Below are 15903 nucleotides of genomic sequence, written 5' to 3' on the forward strand. Positions count from 1 at the left end.
CTTAAAGCTCCTCCAGCTCCATCCCCTGCCACGGGCAGGGACACCTTCCACTAGAGCAGCTTGCTCATGGACCTGTCTGCAGCTCTGGCACCCAAAGAGCATCCTTCAGGGCTCTGAACCTGCAGGGAGGGTTTTTAAGTGTGTGAAACTCCGGGCTTGAGCCAGACGTGAGATCCCTAACAACACATCCTGCTGCTCTCCCGGGAAGGGCGGCTGGGGGCTCTTGGTTTAAGCCTCTCTGTGGGATTCCAGCAGCACTTGGAGACCTCCTGGGTGCCTGTGCTGGAGTGAGCTGCTTCTGTGGAGCTGCTCCTCTGCCTTCCCATGTCCCAGCCTCCCTGCTGCGTTCATTTCCTGTGGGATGCTGCTGTGATTAATCCCTACTTCTAAAACTGCTTCCATATAAACCTGACGGATGTCAAGTGCCTGCGTCGGGTTCCCTGGAGCAGCCTCCAGCCTGGTAGGTAGTTTCTAAGGGTTTCTTTCAGTAGTGAGGTAACCACTGACTGTGTCTGTGCTTGTGAAGCTGCTTCAGGCTGGTGGGAAGCAGAATTCCCAGGGTGTCCTCCCCGAGGTGTTGCAGGGCTGGGGTGATGCTGCCGGCGCGGACCTGGCTGGGTCCTGGTGTGGTGGGTGTGCGTAGCAGTCCCTTGGGATCCCCAAACCCATCCTGACACAGGATGATGGGACCCACCTCCTGCTCCAGGGAGCTGGGGCAGAGATGCTGAGCAGGGAGGGAACAGCTGCCTGCTGGGGTGCTCCCAGTTCATGCCAGCGCAGCCAGTGGGGCAGGAGGAGCTCTCCATCCCATGTATCCATGTACCACAGGGATTGAGTCAGGCAGGCTCCAACTTCATCCCCTGCATTTGCTTCCTTAGCAGCAGGGATTGTCCCCGTGTGCCCTTGGAGGCCTCAGTGGGTGCTCTGCTGCCTAAAATCAGAGCAAACCCCAGCAGTGGGGCAGGGCTTCTTCTCCCTGTGACTTCCAGTGGTGATTACACAGGACGAGCTGGTTCTGGCATGTCCCACTGCCTGTGATAATGATCCGTGCTGTGCTAATGACACACACACATACACACACACTAATCAGCCCATTGGAAACCATGTCACCGACCCAGAAAACCCCCGGCTTTGGGATTAAATCCCTCACTCCACCCCTAATCCTCGCTGGATGCGAGGCTGCAGCGAGGGCTCCGTGTGTGCGGGATGGTTTGGCTGCGGATGCACCGAGCTGGCGAATAACTGGTGGGTGCTTTGCTGTTCTCTGGGGAGGGGGTGGAGGGTGGTGGGTGTCACCCTGGGGTCTGCCCCTGCCCATGGGGCTGGGCTCCAGGATGTGGGGCTGTGGAGCCTGGCCCCGTGCTCGGAGCTGCTGCAGCTTTCTCTGGAGCCTTCTTATTGGTGTTTTGATTTAGAGGGTGTCTCTGATCAGATCTGTCCAGGCAGGCACTGCCTGCCTTGTAATCATCATCATTCCCTGTGAATGCTGAGTCCTCCCAGCCAGGTTCTGTCCCAGGGGTGTGTGCTCAGCCCTTGCACAGTGTGTCCATGAGACCTCCGAGCCACCGGGGCTTTCGGTGATGCTCCTGCTTTAACCTCACCGTGCCTTAGGGCTTCTCAGTCTCTTCCTCCTCACTGTATTCATCTGACCCCCAAGAGGCTTCAGGCTCTGTCCTGGGGTTCCCCACAGAGCCTCATGTGAGAGGTGAAGGACATGTTGTCACCAGCACCCGAGGACGCCTCTCAGAGCTCAGCCCTCCTGGGTTTTGGCTAAAAGCAGTAATTCGTGTGTTCTGTGCAGCTTCAGAGCTGAGTTTGGAGCATTCCCGGCTGCGGGATCAGCAGGGCTGTGTGTCAGTGGGCTTAGCACGTCCGAGACGGGGATTGCATCGTCAGCAGTGCCTGGTGTGGGTCAGCAGAGCTGAACCGTGAGCCAGCCCAGCCATGCTCTACCTCCGGTGCTACCGCAGTGCTGTGACCGGGTGAGCCCTTCCCTACCTCCTGTGACCCTCTGCGCCCGGTGGTTGTTGGCACCCTGGGGACATGGGGAGGGCAGATAGCAAAGTGTTGTTGGGTTAATCCCTCTGGGGTTCTGCCCCTGCTGTCACCAGGGTTGTGTTCACCTCTTGCCCGGCTGATGCACCCGGGATGCTTTTCTCACCTCCTTCCTCCCGTGCCTGCCAAAGGAGAAGGCACTGCAATGGCAGCGCTGGGTCTCCCATGGTTTTACCCAGGAAGGAGTCACGGCACTGGGAGACGAGTGGGCTCGAGGAGCTGCTGCTCCTGCAGCCCCTCTGAGCAGCAGAACTGTCGGCAAAGGCATCGCACGAGGCTGGAGCCGCGGTCCCGGTGGCAGCAGCTTCCTGCAGCTCCTGGGGCCGGAGCTGCCCGCGGGCAGTGCCAGCTGCTCACTGCCACCGTGGCACCGGGACAGATGCTCTCCCAGCCCGGAGTTTGCTCTGTCAGGCAGAAGAGGAAAGAAGCTGCCAGCAAGAGCCTCATTAAATCTGTTTGTGAGAGCCCTTTGCAGGCCGGAGCGCTCCGAGCACATCAGAGCCAGGGTCTGGCCCCTGTGACTCCAGGTGGGCACCGGCCCCTCTCATGGCGTTGGCTCTTCTGCTTTATAGATTCCTGTGTGGGTCCAGGAGATCCCAGCACGAAGTCTCTGCTCCTTGTGCATCTTCTGTGCTGGTCCAGCATGTCCTCGCCATGCTGTGGTGCCCTGAAAGACCACCCAGCAGGGCCTGGCTGGCATCATGTTGGTCCGTAACCCATGGCCAGTGTTGGCTTGTTCCATTTCTTAGAGACGATGGGAATTTTTCATTGTGCCAAACAGGAGATGGTAGAGGCCCTCAGTGCCATGGGTTGGTGGCCTTGGCAGCGCTGGGGTAAAGGTTGGACTGGATGAGCTTAAAGTTCTTTTCCAACCCAGCTGATTTGATGATTTGTGAATACAGACGGGGCAGCCTACGTAAGGGCTGCGTGGGTTAGGGACTGGAGCCGGTTAATGCAGCCGGGCTGGTGGATTTGCCACTGTTTGACCCTAATCCTCTCCATATCTCATGGGGTCACACGTCTGCCGTGGTGCAGGCAGGGACAGCACAGGACTGCCCTGGGTGAGGTCTGCTTTGAGGAGCTCCAACATGGGCAAGGTGTGCTTGGTGGGTTATGCAGTGCTGAGCCTGGCTCAGGGGGGAGCACTGTGTCTTCAGGGCATCCCTGGCAGTGTTCAAGGCCAGGTTGGACACAGGGGCTTGGAGCAAGCTGCTCTAGTGGAAGGGGTCCCTGCCCGTGGCAGGGGTTGGAGCTGGAGGAGCTTTAAGGTCCCTTCCAACACAAACCAGGCTGGGATGCTGTGATTCTATAAAAGCAATAGGGAGTGGGATGACTTTTGGCGTCAAACTCGGGTTTTTAGACTGAGCCTGGCAAGGCTGAGCCCAGCACTTTCAGGCTCTCCTCTTGCCACCAGCCCTGCTCCAGGGAGAAGCAGCTCCTGGTATGCCTGCATCCTCCTGCTCCAGCCAGGGGGGATGCTCGTGAGCTGGCTGAGGTCACTCCGAGGGTCTGGGATAGATCTGCTGTTACTGAAGCAGCCCGTGTTGATGTGGGTGTTTCCTGGTGCTGTCCAGCCACTGGCACGGCTGTGGGGACCATCCCTGTCACAGCAGATGGCTACACCCAAAACCACATCCCCGTCTGATGTGATTTGGGATTCAGGCTGCCTCTGTCCTTGCATTTCCCTTTTCCTTCCTGCTCAGAGTCTTGTGGTGGGGGAAAGGACAAATGAACCCTCTCCTGGTTCATTTATGCGCTCGTGTTTATGCCGTGTGCCAGGAGCACTGATGTGTTGGGAACGTGTTCAGAGCTAATGAGGATCAGGAGCCGCCCTGCCCCTGAGGGCTGTTCTGCAGCAAGCAGATGTGTCCCAGGGTTTTGATGACTCCAGGAAGGAAGGGAGCACTTATCTCCGAGGCAGCAGCCGCAGTGTGGAGCTGATGAAGTGACAGCTCCTGCTGTATAATTCACCACTGAAAGAGAGATGATTGAACACATCTGGTGGTTGCTTTCTCTCGTGGCACTCCTGGGTGATGAAGTGGTCCTTGTCCCATGCAGGCAAAGGACGGGTCTGCTTGAGGAGCAGGAGGTGTTGCTCCTGGAACAGTAGGCATGTCCCTGGAAGGTTTTCTCTTCCCTAAAGGTTAGTTTGACAGGACTGTTCCTCCAGGATGCTCGGGGAAAGCGGGACTGGGGGTTTGAGTGCATTCCCATCAGCAGTGCGTTGGAGGTGATAAAACCTTGCTAGGACTTCCTCAGAGGTTGTCACTTCCTGTGGTTCAGACCCTGGGCAGAAATCTGGTGTGTCAGTTGGATCATTTGAGCTAACGAACCTCACCTCTTTGTTCCTTGTCCCTCGTTTTAACTGAGGAACCACCACCACTGGGTAGGATGTGGATGACCTCGGGATGATCCTTTCCAGCTGCATAAATAACCCGTGGGCTGTTGATGTTCCCATTAGCCTGTGACAAGCTGTGAAATGTGCTCCATTTGCCATGACACATGTGTGAATGGTGCTGAATTCACCCACTGCTGTTGGGCACAGATGGCAGTGGTGGCACCAGGGCTCACCTCCGGCTCCTCAGCAGGGGCTTGGTGCCACCTTGCTTCTTCCTCCATGGCAGTTTGCAGGAGCCTCAGTGGTGTTTTCCCATGAACACACACTCTTTTGGCCACCTTGGCTGTGCTTCCTTGTCTTGAGGGTGATTTACATTACACCATCCAGTGCTGGATTAGGTCCTGCTGCAATTTGGAGAGGATGAGAAGCCCCCTCCATCCTTCCTGCCACCTGCCTGCAGGTACCGCTGGGCTGCCCTGAGACTTGTGCCTGTACTGCAGATGGATGGAGCTTGCTCTTGTCTTTAGCAGGCCTGTTTGAAACAGGCCCCCAACACAAGAGGGACGTGGAGCTGTTGGAGCGAGTGCAGAGGAGGCCATGGAGCTGCTGCGAGGGCTGGAGCAGCTCTGCTCTGGAGCCAGGTTGAGAGAGCTGGGCTGGGGCAGCCTGGAGAAGAGAAGGCTCCTGAAGGGGAGACCTGAGAGCAGCTCCAGTGCCTGAAGGGGCTGCAGGAAAGCTGGAGAGGGGCTTGGGACAAGGGATGTAGGGACAGGCCAAGGGGAATGGCTTTAACCTGCCAGAGGGGCAGGGGGTTGGAACTGGATGAGCCTTAAGGTTCTGTTCCATTCCAAACCACTCCATGAAACTGCAGCAGTTGCGCTGTGGCAGGGATGGCACGGAGGGGACATGGGCATATGGGGTGTGACTTCATCTTCCTTGTGCTGCTGGGAATGTGTGGGGTGGGTAATGTACTCTGCAGATGATGCAGTGTCTGTGCAAAGGCTGCATCTTCAGGTGCCCGTAGCCTTGACTCCCAGCCACAGAGCTCACGGGGGCTTGTTCATCTTCTGCTTCCCTCCTGCAGTCCAGGCCCTGCGCCCTCCCTGCGGCAGGTTCCTCTGACCTTTGTGAGGATGCTCTGTGTCCCTGCGGCAGCAGCGTGGATTTGGGGCTGTGTCTTACAACCCGGATCAGGCTCAGCTCTGACTAAATTTATCTGCTGCTCCCTAAGGGTTCTCTAAGCTGGATTTGAGGTGTGCAGTTGGTTGCACCTTTGGAGCCAGGGGGATGAATGAAGTGAAGGAGCCATGACCTGGGATGCTGGAGTTCCAGCTGGGTTCGTGTCTCCTGCCCTCACCTTAATCTGCACCAGGGCTGATCCAGGGTGCCACTTGCGTCCCTCCAGTGTCACCAGCTGGGGCCATCACCCCTTTTCTCCTCGGCCACCTGCAGAGGGATGGTTGCTGCTGCTGGAAACAGCTCCCAACCTTGATCCCGAGGGATTTGCAAGGTCTGCTGCTGCTGGGGATGACACCACACAATCCCAATGGAGGTGGGAAGCAGGGATGCCTGTGAGCGGTGAAGCAGAATGTCCAAGCTCCCCCCAGGTGCTGTTTGAGGTAAGGTGGGCGCTGGGGTGACAGCTCCTGGCCTCCCTGGCTCCTCCTGAAACAGAGGGCATGGGGACAATGAGGGTGAGCTGCTTGTGGCTGCTTTCAGCCCTGGTTATGAGCGTTGGCTGAGCTGTTGTGGCAGGGTCAGTGGCACAGAAAGGGAGTGGAGCTGAGTTCATCCCAGCACGGTGCAGAGCAGCCGACCCCATCCGAAATCAGAACATGGCTGAGGAGGGGCATGAAGGGATTTGTCTCCTTATCTGGAACCTTGTCACACCATCCCTTGCTGCAGCCAGTCCTCCTTGGTTGCCCCAGTGGGTTGAGGTGCAGCACCATCACTCTTGGTACTGCTTTGGGCATGGCTGGATCATGGCTGGGGATCCCAGGGCGCTGCTGGTGTGGTTGGGGCAGTCAGGGCAGGGAGAGCTGCATGTCCCTGTGCCAGCATCATAGAACCATAGAGTCACAGAAGGGTTGGAAGGGACCTTAAATCTCATCCAATTCCAGCACAAAAGCTGTGGCTGCCGCATCCCTGGCAGTGTTCAAGGCCAGCTTGGACACAGGGGCTTGGAGCAAGCTGCTCCAGTGGAAGGTGTCCCTGCTTGTGACAGGGGTTGGAGCTGGAGGAGCTTTCATGTGCCTTCCAACACAGACCAGGCTGGGGTTCTGCTGCAGATCTGTTTGGGGAAGGCATGTGGAGAGCATCCCACTTGTGCTGCCTCCTGCTCCAGCTCTTTCACTCGGTGAATGTCGCTCTTCTTCCCTCCCAGCCCCACACCTGGCAACACGTTCCCTCTTTCCAATGCTGTCTCCCACTTGCCTTCACTTCCCTCTCCTCCAGGACCCTTTTCCCAGCCACGTTTTCTTGCTCTCCAGCGGCACCAACCAGCCCTGGGAGCTGGTGGTGCTCACCCAGCTGGAAAAAGCATCTTGGTGACGGATGTCACTGGGAGCAGTGGTGAAGCCAGCCCAGCCCAGAGCAGAGGACGCGGCTGATGGGTCCTGGAAGAGCCCCAGGAACATTTTCCTTCTGGATTTGTTTCCTTGGGGAGCAGCAGGCTGCCCTCCCCACACAGCAGCGGTGCCATGCTGCTGCCAGCTCTGGTGCGGAGCATCTGGGGGCTCCATCCCGCATCTCAAGCGTTGTCTTTGGATGGAGCCAAGACGTGGCTGAGGTGTCTCAGGCTCCTCGTGGACCACGTCAGCAGCTGAGGGGTGGGAAAACCAGTCCAAGCTGAGGGCTGGGACTCATTTCCCTTCAGTATTGACCTCCCTGGGGTCAAGACTCAAGGAGGGGAGATGCTCATGTCTGAACTACTCACCCCCAGCTCCCTGCAGCCCCAGGGAGCGCATGGTGCTGCCCCTGTTCCATGCTGGGCTCTGGGGCACGTTTTAGCTCAGGAATGGTGATAAAATACACCCTGAGGCCCCCTCAGTGCTGCTGCCCCTCTGGTGAGCATCCCTGTGAACCTCTGCTCTGTCTGGCTGCAGGAGGTGTAAAACCAACTGAATAACTTCAACTGGCTTGGCTGCTGCAGGAGCTGGCGACCTGGGCTTGGGGGGTCTTGCTTGCAGGATGTTCTTGCCATCCTCAGCATCACTTGCCCGGGTTGATCTTCCCAAAACCTGCCTGTGCTCCATGGAGCCACTTCTCCACCACTTGGGTTATGAATGAAGCCTGTGGGTGCACATTTCCCTTTGGGTTACAGCAGGGATCCTCTGTGGAGCTCAGCATCCTCGGGATGAGAGGATCCCAGGTTTTATCTGCTGTTTTCCCTTAGACTGATGGAGCCATTTCTCCTCCATGCCCCCCAGCTCCAGGTGCTGGGTGATGCTCTGAAGAGCTGCCTTCTCTCCTTACCTCTTCCTTGAATTTACCATTGCACCTTCCAGCCCATGGTGAGCTGCAGGAGGGTAAGAGGTGATCTCCTAGAGCATCTCTTTAAAGCGCTCAGAGCTGGGGACAGTCAGAACTTTCAGTGCCCCATGCCAGCGAGCTGTGCCAGCAGGGATAATTCTGTGCCTGCTGCCCGCACGGAGGGACCTTGGAGCAGATAATGAGCTTTGCTGGGCTGGGAAGGGCATGGCCACGATCTTGTTACTTGCCCTTGTGGTTTCATCCTCTTAAGTGCAATGCATCAGCGTAATGAAAGAAGCCAGCTCAGGGCTGGGATTGTTTTAACTGGGGGGGAGGCTTCAGCTTGCAGGTGGGGATGAAGCCATCAAGGCTGGGTCTGCCACTGGGCTTTGTGGCCATGGGAGGCTGCTGATGGGACTTTTTGGGTTGGGAAGAGGAGTGGAATTGTTTCCAGAGGGCAGCGTGGTGCTTGCAGGGGAGCATTTATAGAACCAGGCAGGTAGAATCACTGGTCTGGGTTCTGTTGGAAGGGACCTTAAAGCTCCTCCAGCTCCAACCCCTGCCACGGGCAGGGACCCCTTCCACTAGAGCAGCTTGCTCCAAGCCCCTGTGTCCAACCTGGCCTTGAACACTGCCAGGGATGGGGCAGCCACAGCTTCTCTGGGCACCCTGTGCCAGCGCCTCAGCACCCTCACAGGGAAGAGCTTCTGCCTTAGATCCAACCTGACCTTCCCCTGTTTGTCTGAACCCATCACCCCTTGTCCTGTCCCTACAGTCCCTGATGCAGAGCCCCTCTCCAGCATCCTTGTAGTCCCCTTCAGACACTGGAAGCTGCTCTGAGGTCTCCACGCAGCTTCTCTTCTCCAGGCTCAACAGCCCCCCCCCATCTCCATACAGGAGATGCTTCAGCCCCTGCCCATCTTTGTGGCCTCCTCTGGCCTCTCCAACAGCTCCATGTCCTTGTGTTGGGGACACCAGAGCTGCACACAGTGCTGCAAGTGGGGACTCCCCAGAGCACAGCAGAGGGGCAGAATCCCCTCCCTGAGCTGCTGCTCACACTCTGTGGGTGCAGGCCAGCACATGGGGGGTTCTGGGTGTCCCCCTCAGTGTGACAGCACCACTGGAGTCTCTGATGGCCACAGATGGAAAGCAGGAGGCTCAGATGCTGGTGCTCCAGGGCAAACCCACGTTGCGGAGCTTGCACAGGCTTTTTGGCTGAATCATTCCTGCCTGGCCAGGCTGCGCCTGATGGGGTCTCATTAGGGAGCCTTAATGATGCTGCGGAGTGACGTGTGTTGGATGCTCCACATACCTGTCCATCCTGGAAAAACCAGCAGGTTTGCAGCAGGGCTGTGGCTTTAAAGCCACCCGGCGCTTTGATGTGGGAATAATCTAGCCCCATGGGCTGGGGGACAGGGAGAGCCATGGAACGGTGAGAGCAGGCAGGAGCAATGAGGGATGGAGATGACACAGATGCAAGGTCAGGTCCTTCTGTGCTGTATCGGGAAGCAGAAGGGTGCAGAGATGAGGACAGAGCAAAACAGCTTTTAAACAGGATGGGTGACACTGGTTTTCTTGTGCAAAGGACAGACCCAAACTCATTGTTTGTCCTTCATTGACCTGATCTTCTGGCAGTGGAGGGCTCCTGGTTTGGTGAAGAACTGGTGAATTGGTGCCTTTCTTGGACAAATCCTGGTAAAATCAGGCCTGGTCATGGAGGCTGAAGCTCTGAGCTGGTTGCTTGATCAGCAGGTAACTCAATATTCAGGTGCCACCTGCAGCCCACATGCAGAGTAACCTGCCAAGAGGAGCTGAATAAATCACACTTGAAACCCAAGTCGATGGAAACAGAAAGGCACCGAGTCCTGGGTGATGGTTAAAGTGTCAGACATGCAGGGCTCTCTGGGTTTAGTCCTTTTGAATAGTTTAGGGTTGTTCAGGCAGTGTTTTATCTCAAGAGGACTTCCAAGGCATTGCTTAGTGCATCCCATGAGCCCTCCTTCATTGTGCCCAGTGTGTCTGTGTGTGTCCCTGTGATTGCTGGGTCCCAAGGGCCCACTGTGGAGAGGAGAGGGCTTTTGGCCATGGTGAACATGTTATGAGGGCCGGGCCAGGCCCTTCACTGTGTGCTGGGCTGTGTGGCTCTGGGAGGAGCTGGGCACCCTCCCTCTCTGCCTCCTTGGAGCAGAGGACTGGTCCCAGCGAGAGCATTCTCTGCCGTTTGTGGCTGTCACCCTGGAGACTGTTGTCCCTGTTGTCCTGTTCAGCTTTGCCTCAGCTGCAGGACTGGGGATGGATGTGGCTGCTTGAGGTTTTAGGGCATCCACGTTTCAGGGCTGAGGTTTGTGTGAGCCCAGCCTGGGCTATGGGGGACCAGGGATGGGGCTGGGGACAGAAATAGGATGAGGGGCTGGGCATGGCCGCAGGAGCGGGGACATCACTGGGGCTTCATGGACTCCAGGCACTGTTCGTGATGCAGCTCCTTGGACATGACTGATGTTTGGATGGTCAGAGTTGTGTCCTCTGCCCCGTGGCTATGGGTGACTGTGCAGAGCTCTGGGATGTGTTTGGGAAGATCTGGGTCCTGGGAGATGAGGTGATGGGGAGACAGTTCTGGAGTCAGCACGTGCCAGCACTGGCTCCATGGCAAGCTCCCAGGCTCGAGGGCTGTGCCGGGGCTGATCCATCCCTTCCTCCCCTCCAGGCTTGCCGTGATTTCCTGGATTTAGCCGAGACCCACAGCCGGAAATGGCAGCGGGCGCTGCAGTATGAGCGGGAGCAGCGCATCCGGCTGGAGGAGACCATCGAGCAGCTAGCCAAGCAGCACAACAGCTTGGAACGAGCCTGCCGCGGAGCCCCCGGCCTCTCCTCCAGCACCACGGGCATCACCAGCACCACCAAGGGTGAGCGCTGGGGCAGAGCCCTGTGGGAAGCGTGGGATGGATGAGGGGTTCTGCTTGGTTGGTCCCAGCAAGGTGTCATGGATGGGAAGGATGCAAAGAGCAGTGCCCTGCATGCTCCTGGTGATAGCTTTTAACAGGTCCCATTACTTCCAATACTGCCCAATCCATCACCTTCCAAAGGCCCTCTATTTTCCGGTGTGTTAAGGGAGCTGCAAGAAACCTGGAGAGGGGCTTTGGACAAGGGCCTGCAGGGACAGGCCAAGGGGAATGGCTTTAACCTGCCAGAGGGGAGACTGAGCTGAGCTCTTAGGCAGAAGCTCTTCCCTGTGAGGGTGCTGAGGCGCTGGCACAGGGTGCCCAGAGAAGCTGTGGCTGCCCCATCCCTGGCAGTGTTCAAGGCCAGGACACAGGGGCTTGGAGCAAGCTGCTCCAGTGGAAGGGGTCCCTGCCCGTGGCAGGGGTTGGGGTTGGATGAGCTTTAAGGTCTCTTCCAACCCAAACCAGGCTGGGATTCCATGATTACACATTAATTATTCCTAACTGTCCTGCTGCTCCTTGCTTGAGGATGTCCCCAAGATACAAATGTAGGAGAGGGCTCACCCCAGACTATTTGGTAGCCAGAACCCTCACTTGTGGGCACCTCTCTGGCTGCTGGAAGTGCCTGGAGGAATCCCAGGGTTCCCGGCTGTGAGGGGTGTTGGTGGCTCCACTGGGACTTGTTTGCTGCTCACAGGAGTTACTGGGCAATAAAATCAAATAGCTTTTGTATTCCTGCCAAATCTCCTTCCCTGGGGGAAGCAGCAGTGCCAAATCCTGCCAGTTGTGCCTTGTCTCATTGTAAAGGATAGATAGACTCAAGCGGGAGAATCGTGGCTGTGGGGAGGGTGATGGCAGTGCCAGGCTCTGCCCTTTTTCTTGTGTGGCCTCAAGCAAACGGCTTCAAGCTGTGCCAGGAGAGGTCTAGACTGGATATTGGGAACAATTTCTTCATCGCAAGGGCTGTCAAACACCAGAACGGGCTGCCCAGGGATGCCATGGAGTTGCCGTGTAAGAGGCGGTGCTCAGGACATGGCTTAGTGGTGGCCTTGGCAGTGCTGGGGAACGGTTGGACTGGATGAGCTTAAAGGGCTTTTCCAACCCAAATGACTCTGGGGCACTGTAGGGAGAGCAGGGGAACGCTGCACAAATCCAGCCCAACCCTATCACAAGGGGTGACCCTGCTCCTTCGGAGGAGCCTGGGAATGATGCAGGGAAGGAGGTTGCTGAACCCTGCTGGGAAGCTGAGTCAAGTGCTGAGCCTGATGGGCTGCTGTGGTGGGGTGGCTGGAGCCGGGTGGCTGCTCTGGTCCCAGACGCTCTGGGTGGCAGTTGGAGGTTCTCCCAAGCACAGCAGGGAGCTGTTGTGTGGCAGCACTGGGAGCAGGAGATGTGCTGCCAGGGCACATCCTTTTAGGAGCTGGAAATCGATACAGCATCTTCTTGTTGTGGAGTGGGATGGAGAGGAGGGGGCAAGCTGTAGATGGAGCCAGTGTTGGAGGGGAAATGGCTGGTGGAGGGTGGGTGCTGGGGACAGACTCGTGCTCAATTGGTTCTAAAGGGAACCAGCAGCACCTGAGTGTCTCACACCCTTTGTGCCAGCAGGGAGTGTGCAGTCTGCGAAAGGAGAGGCCAGTGATGAAGATGAAGAGACAGAGTATTTTGATGCCATGGAGGATGCACCAGCTTTTATCACTGTAACTGCAGACCCCAAGCACCACAGGTACGAGCCCCTGCCCCAGGGCCATGTGCTGCAGAATGTGACCTGCTGTGAGCGCAGGAAGAGCAGGAAGGAGTGGTTTGCTGGGCCTTGTGCTTGGGCTTGAGGGCAGCATCCCCTTCCATGGGGTTGCTCTGTGTGCAGAGCTCATGCTCTTGTGCCTCCCTGGACATCTGTTTGGGCTGGAGGTACTGGTGATCTGAACCATGGTCACATCACTGGGCTTGCTGCCCACAGGCTGGGTCATACCGTGCTGAGCATCCCCTCCCAGTGCCTGTGCATGGCCCCTGTCACCTTGCTGCCTCTCCTGCAGCACCCTGGGCTGGTGCAGGGCGATGCTGTGGGTGATGTTGGCTGTGCTGCACCAGCCTCGGCTCTTCTCTCCCTTTCTCTGCCCTGACTTGTACTTCCTGCCCCACAGGCGTTCGGGCAGTAACCTGAGTGGGGCCAGCGAGGGCCACCCCGAGGACTGGACCCTGGAGGACAGTGTGAGTTGGCCGGGCAGGGCGGAAGGGATGGTTCTTAGGACCATGGGAGAGGAGCAGGAGAGGAGGCAAGGAACTCTCTGTGCCTCCAGGAAGGAGCAGGGTTGGCTGCTCTGTGAGCCACAGATGTCAGCACTCTTAGAGTGGCACCCAAACCCCCTCCAAGGGAAGCAGGAGGGTGCTGGGGACACTGGTATTTCCCCCATGCCCTGGAGAACAGGCTCCAGTGCTGCTCCCCAGCACAGGTGCCCGCAGTATCTCCTGACCTGTGGTTGCTGCTCCCGGGAGCCGCTGGGTCATTTGGGGCAAGTCCAACTTACATCCGCGTTTTCTTCTGTTGCTCCTGCAGGTCTTTGAAAGCTCAAATCAAAGCAGCTACAATGAGTCCACTTGCAAAGATCTCCTGCCGAAGAAAAGGAGACGGAGCCGCATCCCCGACAAGCCCAACTACAGCCTTAACCTCTGGAGCATCATGAAAAACTGCATTGGCAAAGAGCTCTCCAAGATCCCCATGCCCGTAAGTGAGCATGTCCCAGCGCCAAGGGCAGGGGAGGGGGTGCTGCTGTGGTGCTGGTGCTGAGGGTTTGGTGTGGGCATGGCTCCTGCCTGTGCAGAGGCTTTGGGCGATGGCTCTGGCTGGTCCTGCTCTGTCCCATGGCAGCAGAGCAGCCCCGAGTGGGACAGGAGCCAACCCCGTCCTGGGTCTGGCTTTTGCACTGGGCAGAGTCCTCTGGAACCCCCTCACTCTCCGCCCCAGCCCTGCTCTGCAGCATCAGGGTGTCCTCACTGCTCTGTGCTGCTGACTCCAAGCCCTGGCATTTTCACTGCAATTTATTTGCCCCTTGGAATCATCTTTCTGCTGCCAGAGAGCTGGGAAGCTGAACCTGCCCCAGCAGCATGGGGATGGAGTGCCAGTTGCTTTGTGGTGAAAGGCTTTGACATCATGGCTGTTACATAGGATAACAGAATAGTTCGGGTTGGACAGGACCTTAAGATCATCCAGTTCCAACCCCCCTGCCATGGGCAGGGACACCTCACACTAAACCATGGCACCCAAGGCTCTGTCCAACCTGGCCTTGAACACCACCAGGGATGGAGCATTCACAACTTCCCTGGGCAAACCATTCCAGTGCTTCACCACCCTCACAGTAAAGAACTTCCTCCTTATATCCAATCTAAACTTCCCCTGTTTCAGTTTTAACCCGTTACCCCTTGTCCTGTCACTACAGTCCCTAATGAAGAGTCCCTCCCCAGCATCCCTATAGCCCCCCTTCAGCTACTGGAAGCTGCTCTGAGGTCTCCACGCAGCCTTCTCTTCTCCAGGCTGAACAGCCCCAACTTTCTCAGCCTGTCTTCATACAGGAGGTGCTCCAGTCCCCTGATCATCCTTGTGGCCTCCTCTGGACTTGTTCCAACAGTTCCATGTCTTTTTTATGTTGAGGACACCAGAACTGCACACAATGCTCCAGGTGAGGTCTCACAAGAGCAGAGCAGAGGGGCAGGATCACCTCCTTCGCCCTGCTGGTCATGCTCCTTTTGATGCAGCCCAGGATATGGTTGGCTTTCTGGGCTGCGAGCCCACACTGAAGCTGGCTCATGTTCAGTTTCTCATCCACCAACATCCCCAAGTCCTTCTCCACAGGGCTGCTCTAAATCTCTTCTCTGCCCAACCTGTAGCTGTGCCTGGGATTGCTCTGACCCAGGTGTAGGACCTTGCACTTGGCATGGTTAAACTCCATGAGGTTGGCATCAGCCCACCTCACAAGCGTGTCGAGGTCCCTCTGGATGGCATTCCTTCCCTCCAGGGTATCAACCGAACCACACAGCTCGGTGTCATCGGCAAACTTGCTGAGGGTGCACTCAATCCCACTGTCCATGGCAGCGAAAGAGATGTTAAACAAGACCAGTCCCGACACTGATCCCTGAGGGACCCCACTTGTTACTGGTCTCCAGCTGGACATGGAGCCATTGACCACAACTCTTTGTGTGCGGCCATCCAGCCAGTTCTTTATCCACCCAGTGCTCCATCCATCAAATTGATGTCTCTCCAATTTAGAGACGAGGATGTCGTGTGGGACGGTGTCGAACGCTTTGCACAAGTCCAGGTAGATGCCATCAACTGCTCTACCCCTGTCCATCAGTTCTGTAGCCCCATCATAGAAGGCTACCACATTGGTCAGGCAGGATTTCCCCTTAGTGAAGCCATGCTGGCTGTCACCAAGCACCCTGTTGATTTTCATGTGCCTTAGCATGCCTTCCAGGAGAATCTGCTCCAAGATTTTGCCAGGCACAGAGGTGAGACTGACTGGTCTGTAATTCCCCGGGTCATCCATTTTCCCCTTCTTGACAATGGGGGTTATATTTCCCTTTTTCCAGTCCTTGGGAACTTCACCTGACTGCCATGATTTCTCAAATATGATGGCCAGTGGCTTCGCAACTTCATTCTCCAGCTCCTTCAGGACCTGTGGATGGATTTCATCAGGTCCCAAGGACTTGTGCACGTTCAGGTTCTTAAGATGGTCTCGAACCATATCCTCTCCTACAGTGGGCCCAAGGTCTTCATTCTCACAGTCCCTGCATCTGCCTTCCAAGACTTGGGTGGTTTGGTCAGAGCCTTTGCCAGTGAAGACCGAGGCAAAGAAGTCATTCAGAACCTCAGCCTTCTCCAAATCCAGGGTAGCCAGTTCTCCTGATGGCTTCCGGAGGGGGCCCACGTTGTCCCTAGTCTGCCTTTTATTCGCTATGTACCTGTAGAATCCCTTCCTGTTATCTTTCACATCCCTAGCCAAGTTTAATTCTAACTGGGCCTTAGTTTTCCTAACCTGCTCCCTAGCTTCCTGGACAACATCCCTGTATTCTTCCCAGGCTGCCTGTCCTTGCTTCCATGTTTTATAA

At 56.8% G+C, this 15903-nt stretch overlaps 1 protein-coding gene across 5 annotated transcripts in view; it reads left to right on the plus strand.

Annotated features, from left to right (window-relative positions):
• Positions 1-15903, plus strand: part of OSBP2 (oxysterol binding protein 2) — a 78718-nt gene that overhangs the window by 55960 nt on the left and 6855 nt on the right. For 4 of the 5 annotated variants that reach the window (XM_057411091.1, XM_057411102.1, XM_057411115.1 and 1 more), the window contains 4 exons: positions 10569-10767; positions 12409-12526; positions 12945-13011; positions 13358-13525. In XM_057411091.1, coding sequence (XP_057267074.1) covers positions 10569-10767; positions 12409-12526; positions 12945-13011; positions 13358-13525 — 552 coding nt within the window. Of the gene's footprint in view, positions 1-10121; positions 10206-10568; positions 10768-12408; positions 12527-12944; positions 13012-13357; positions 13526-15903 lie in introns of those variants that run through there. The other variant, XM_057411120.1, reaches the window with a different exon arrangement.

Source organism: Pezoporus wallicus, unplaced genomic scaffold, assembly GCF_028554395.1.
Source record: "Pezoporus wallicus isolate ANWC-B61680 ecotype Strahan unplaced genomic scaffold, APGP_CSIRO_Pwel_v1 contig_8226, whole genome shotgun sequence".
Taxonomy (NCBI): Eukaryota; Metazoa; Chordata; class Aves; order Psittaciformes; family Psittacidae; genus Pezoporus; species Pezoporus wallicus.